This window comes from Quercus robur, chromosome 4 (assembly GCF_932294415.1).
Source record: "Quercus robur chromosome 4, dhQueRobu3.1, whole genome shotgun sequence".
Lineage (NCBI taxonomy): Eukaryota > Viridiplantae > Streptophyta > Magnoliopsida > Fagales > Fagaceae > Quercus > Quercus robur.
This window is the reverse complement of record NC_065537.1, coordinates 69,789,578-69,795,524: the sequence shown is the minus strand read 5'-3', so window position 1 is coordinate 69,795,524 and position 5,947 is coordinate 69,789,578. Positions and strand designations below refer to the sequence as shown.

Here is a 5,947-nt window from a genome sequence, read left to right as displayed (position 1 = left end):
TATCTCTTTTAAAGCTTAAAGAGTGTGTCATGTAAACAGGTCGTAAAATCAGTGTGAAACAAAGACTTTTAGGGTTACAACTTACAAGGACAGGTCTTCTTGGTCATGCCCATAAGTCCTCTGCCTTTTTCCTTACGGTTACTCACTATCACATCCTCTTGTGTAGTATTAGACATTTTTCCAGGGAGAATCTAACCACATCTTTCTCTTGTGTGAATATGAAAATTCAACGGGTCTCTAATATTGTCTCACGCGTTATTTTTTTCGTTCTTTTATACACACAACAGAAAGATGTGGACTTTAGTTTTCTACTTTTACATGCAGACTTTGTTCAAGAAATATGATCAACGGTCTTATCGTACATTACAGGTTCTGACTAACAATGATTCATCAATATTAGTAAAATTTAGGAGTGGGTCCGGATATCACTATTTCTTGGACTACTTGTCTTCTTTCCCTTACTATAAATTTGCTTCTTTTTCAGCTGCAAAACATCCATACATACACATCCATTTCAAAATTTGATAAACTAACATCTTAGTTAAAGAAAAGCCTTTTCAACCGCATTGCATGGGGCCTTGTTCACACCTGATTTTAGCTCCACCATCATCATCTTTTTCCATGCACACGTTCATCCTTCTCTGCTGCTTTGGCTTTTTTTTCACCTCTGTGCTTGGTAAGAATAATGAGACAGAACGGTTGGCATTGCTCGACTTCAAAGCCAAGATTAGTAAAGATCCTCTCGGGGTCATGAGCTCTTGGAATGATAGCATCCACTTTTGCCAATGGAAAGGTGTTTCCTGTGGTCGCCGACATCAAAGGGTCACTGCGTTGGACCTGCACTCTCAAAAACTGGTAGGCTCTATATCCCCAAATGTTGGAAATTTAAGTTTTTTGTGGAAGCTAAACCTTGAAAACAATAGCTTTTATAATGAAATTCCTCCAGAAATTGGCCGTTTGCACAGACTAGAAATCTTGCTATTGAACAATAACACAATAGGTGGAACAATTCCTAGCAATTTATCCAGTTGTGCCAAACTCAGGGTGTTTCATGTGGCTGTTAATAATCTGGTTGGAGAAATCCCCACAGAGCTTGGCACCTTGTCAAAGCTCCGAATCTTTGCTATTCATAAAAATGTTTTGACGGGAATTATCCCACCTTCTTTTGGAAACTTATCATCTCTAGAAGGTTTTTGTGCAGCTTATAATAACCTGGGTGGGAGTATCCCTGATTCTTTTGGCCAATTGACCAAACTTAAAATCTTTGCTGTGGGTTCAAATAGGTTGTCTGGTACAATTCCTCCCTTATTCTTCAATATCTCTTCAATAACAAAGATTGATGTAGCAGTTAACCAAATCCAAGGGCATCTTCCATCGGACATAGGTATCACTCTACCAAATTTAGAAACATTTACCATCAGCAACAACCAGTTTATTGGATCTATCCCTATTTCAATATCTAGTGCCTCGAATTTGCATATTCTAAATTTGGCCAAGAATAAACTAACTGGAAAAGTTCCTTCTTTAGATAAGCTAAATAGAGTGAGGTTGATTTCCATTGCTGAAAACCAGCTTGGAAATGGAGGAGCAAATGACTTGAGTTTTCTCTGTTCTTTGTCAAATGCTACCAACCTAAGAGATTTGGAGATAAATACCAACAACTTTGGGGGGGAGTTGCCTACATGTATTGGCAACATTTCAACTAGTCTTACATTTTTCTATTTGAATAATAATAAAATATCTGGAAATATTCCTAGTGTTATAGGGAATCTGATCAACCTGGAGGATATAGAAATGTGGAACAATAAATTTTCAGGTAACATCCCCTCTATACTTGGAAACCTTCAGAAATTACAATTTTTGGATTTATCTCAAAACAATTTCATTGGGAACATTCCATCCTCTTTTGGAAATTTAACAAATTTGTTGGAGTTGTATTTAGGAGACAATAATCTTCAGGGAAGCATCCCTTCGAGTCTAAGTCAATGCCAAAATTTGATAACTTTTCATCTTCCCCATAATAATCTTAGTGGTATCATATCCTCACAAGTTATTGGTCTCTCATTTTCACCAAATAGCCTTGACTTGTCTGGCAACCAATTCACTGGTGTCCTTCCCATGGAAATAGGAAATTTGAAAAATTTAGAACATTTGGATATTTCTGAAAACATGTTGTTTGGTAAAATACCGGCAAGTCTTGCAAGTTGTGTAAAGCTAGAATTTCTAGCCTTGAGAAGAAACTTTTTCCAAGGGGTTGTTCCTTCATCTTGGGAATCATTAAGAGGTCTTGAACATTTAGACCTTTCTAACAATAATTTTTCTGGCATGATTCCAAAATTTTTGGAGAGTTTTGATTTCTTGAAATTATTGAATCTCTCGTACAACCATTTTGAGGGTGAGGTACCAACAAATGGAGTTTTCAAGAATGCAAGTGCAACTTCGATTAAGGGAAATGGTAAGCTTTGTGGGGGCATACCAAAGTTTCAACTTCCTGACTGCAACAACAAAAAATCCAAGAAGAAAAAATTGACTCCTATGTTGAAGTTGATTATCTTTATACTATTTGGGCTTCTTGGCATATCTTTGATTCTATCATCTCTATTTCTTTGTTCTTTAAGAAAGAAAAGGAAAGAAAATACCTCAAGCAATTCAATAAATTTGTTTTTGGATGTATCTTACCAAAGTCTCCTAAATGCCACCGATGGATTCTCTTCTGCTAATTTAGTTGGTGTGGGCAGTTTTGGGTCAGTGTATAAAGGAATTCTTAATCAGTATAGTCATACAGTTGCCATCAAGGTGCTAAACCTTGCACGTCGTGGAGCTTCCAAAAGTTTCAAAGCAGAGTTTGAGTCTCTAAGAAACATCGGGCATCAGAATCTTGTAAAGCTACTCACAGCATATTCGGGTATTGATGATCAAGGTCAAAATTTTAAGGCTTTGGTATATGAGTTCTTTGGAAATGGCGACCTAGATGAGTGGTTACATCCAACGCCAATAACTAATGAGTCTTTTGAGAATCCAAGGAAATTGAGTCTCATTCAAAGACTAAATATCGCCATTGATATTGCTACTGCATTGGATTATCTTCATCATCATTGCCAAACACCAATTGTTCACTGTGACCTCAAGCCTAGCAATGTTCTTCTTGATGATAAAATGATTGGACATGTAAGTGACTTTGGCTTGGCAAAATTCCTTCATTCTATCATCCAAGATTCTTCTGCTAATCAATCAAGCTCAATTGTGGTCAGAGGAACAATCGGTTATACTCCTCCAGGTAAATATATTTTGCATTTCTTAAATTAAAAAGTTTTTTCTTTTACTTTTCCCATATTTCCTACAACAGTTCTAACTTCTAAGTATAAAAATATTGTTTTAATAATGATGTATTGTATGTAGAAGATAGAATGTGTTTTCTAGTTTTATTCTTCTTCTAGCTTCTTCTTTTATTTTTTTTTACATGCCTTGGAAAAACATCCTTTAAAATTTGTAAGATTTTTTCTTTCCCTTCTTTATGTGGTATGAAAGTATGGCAATTACAATATATGTTATATGCAATTGCAGAGTATGGTATGGGAAACGAGGTATCAATATATGGTGATGTTTATAGCTATGGCATATTATTGTTAGAGATGTTCACAGGAAAAAGGCCTACAGATAGCATCTTCCTCAACAGCTTAAATCTTCGTGACTTTGTTAAAGCAAATTTACCAGAACGAATAATTGACATTATAGATCCTAATCTTCCCTGGGAAAGACAAGAGGGAGAAATAAGAATGAATGACACTTGCAATAAGGATCAAAATGGAAGTCTCAAAATTCAAGAATGTTTGATTTTGATACTCGAAATTGGACTTGCTTGTTCCACAGAAGTTCCAAGAGAAAGGATGGACATCACTGATGCTTTAGTTGAATTGCATTTAATTCGACAAAACCTTTTAGAACCTGTGTCCACGGATAAAGACTTCAAGCTACAGGTAATTTTAATTTTTTTAATTTTAAATCTTTGTTAATGTATCTTCCGGAGCATTTAGAAAGCCACAGGCCTTAGTGTTGATAATTTTTATTATAATTATTATTATAATATAATAATAATAATAATAATAATAATAATAATTATTATTATTATTATTATTATTGTTATTTAATTCTAACAAAACCGAAAAGATTGGAGCAACTTGAAATTTGATATGCTCATTCTGCTACACATAGCATTCGGAATCAGCCCAATTTTTTTATTTTTTTTATTTTTTTTTAATTTCTGACATTGAAATGTAAAGGCTACAAAGTTAACTAATTTGTTGTAGAAATTTTGAATTTCGAATTTGTTGTAAAATTAATTTTTGTTTATAATTCTAAATATCTTCTAAAAAATGGATTGTCAATTCCATCAATATTGAATGAGATGGGATTTCATAATCCCACACAAATTAGCTTTCTTGCATCATGAATTTTCTCAAAGGTAAAACAAAACTTGATAGTTGATACTTAATTTACCAACTAATTTGTAGGTGATGAGATTCTCAAAAAATAAATAAAATTGTAGGTAATGAGTTCAAGAATATCTTTTAAATTCTTGTTACTGTAGAGGAAACCTCACTCCCCACATCGATACGATTTGAATTTTGAAGCTAAGTATTCTAATACATTGAAATTTATCTTCCCTCACCACAGGTGCACTAGACTGAATGTTGAAGCTCATTATTCTAATACTTTGATATCATGTTCGGATGTATTTGGCGTTTCTAGCACATTTGGAGGTAACTTGGGAAGATATGTATTTTTTTTTTTTTTTTTTTTGTTAAAGAATATATTATTTATGATTTGCTAGGTGTAATGACCCAAGAGGCTCAATTATGTTGTAAATCCTAATTACGGCTAACCATATTTTCTAGTTTTTACATATACCTTGCTTAGGATTCACTGTAAACAACTTTTGAGCATACATTACATCAAGCCGAACAATGCAATTTTCTGTGTTCCTTTAGACTTTCCTTCCTTCTGCTCCTCTTCATGAATTTTCTATTCTCTCAATTTTAATATTAATAGGTAATTTTTGTTTGACACTTTGTGGCTTGAGAGAAGCCTCAGCAAAATGGAAATTTGTTAAGAATTTGTATTTGGTAGCTTGATTTATACCAGGATGGGGAGAAATTTGATGAACTTTTGTGGTTTTCAAATTTGAGTAAGACACTTTTTGGATTAAGTGGGAATCTTACAAAATGGAATTTAAGTCAAGGAGGGGATTTATTAGATTTTGAATCAGTCTCCTGTTTTGATTTAATTTGGATTTTCTAGGTCTAGCATGATTTGTTTTGTCATTTCCAAAAAAGTAAATGAAATCTTCTTGCCCATCAAAAAATAGGCATTGAGAGTTATAAATTTACATGGTTTGATGGCTTTCACCTAAATATCAAGTTCTTCCCACGCAGAAGATGACTTGATTTTGATCCCTAAAAAAAGTATCTCATAAGTCCTGATAATTTTCCTAATCCCTAATAGCCTAGGTTTAAGAAAAAGAGAAATGTGAACAGGTCTGAAAAGGAAAAGGATAAAGAAAAAGAAAAAGAAAAAGGGAAAAGACTACATGACCAATTTTTAATTAGTGGACCCCATCTTTAAATGCATCCTGCCGTACCCACTTTACAATTCTTGAAAGCAAAGTCTATATAATTGAATCAGAAATGGTTTTACTATTCTTGAGTGCCGCATTCACAAGGACTGGTCTTCAATCATTGTGGTCCTTTGTCCTCTCTGTGGGGCATTGACACAAAAAGGTTTCCATAATTAATGAGTAAAGACTAGAAATTCTTACGATAATTGGGAGCTAGGATTGGGCATGGAAACGAGTCTCCTTTTGAAATGATCGTTTTTAGACTCTTAAATAACGTGTTCAGACACATCATCACTCCATAGGAGCTAAAAGTTATAATTTTAAATTTTTTAG

The 5,947-nt window shown here is 33.9% G+C and overlaps 1 protein-coding gene across 1 annotated transcript; it reads left to right on the top strand.

The window, feature by feature from the left end:
- Positions 1-484: 484 nt before the first annotated feature.
- Positions 485-4,987, top strand: LOC126723516 (probable LRR receptor-like serine/threonine-protein kinase At3g47570). Its single transcript, XM_050427039.1, has 3 exons — positions 485-3,277; positions 3,565-3,977; positions 4,675-4,987. Exons 1-3 carry the CDS (start codon positions 571-573, stop codon positions 4,681-4,683), a joined length of 3,129 nt encoding a protein of 1,042 aa, XP_050282996.1. The 5' UTR covers positions 485-570; the 3' UTR covers positions 4,684-4,987.
- Positions 4,988-5,947: the final 960 nt, after the last annotated feature.

Coding starts and splice junctions, on each gene's coding strand:
- LOC126723516 (XM_050427039.1), top strand. CDS start 571: ATGGGGCCTTGTTCACACCTGATTTTAGCTCCACCATCATCATCTTTT. Junction 3,278..3,564: donor AATCGGTTATACTCCTCCAG/GTAAATATATTT, acceptor ATGCAATTGCAG/AGTATGGTATGGGAAACGAG.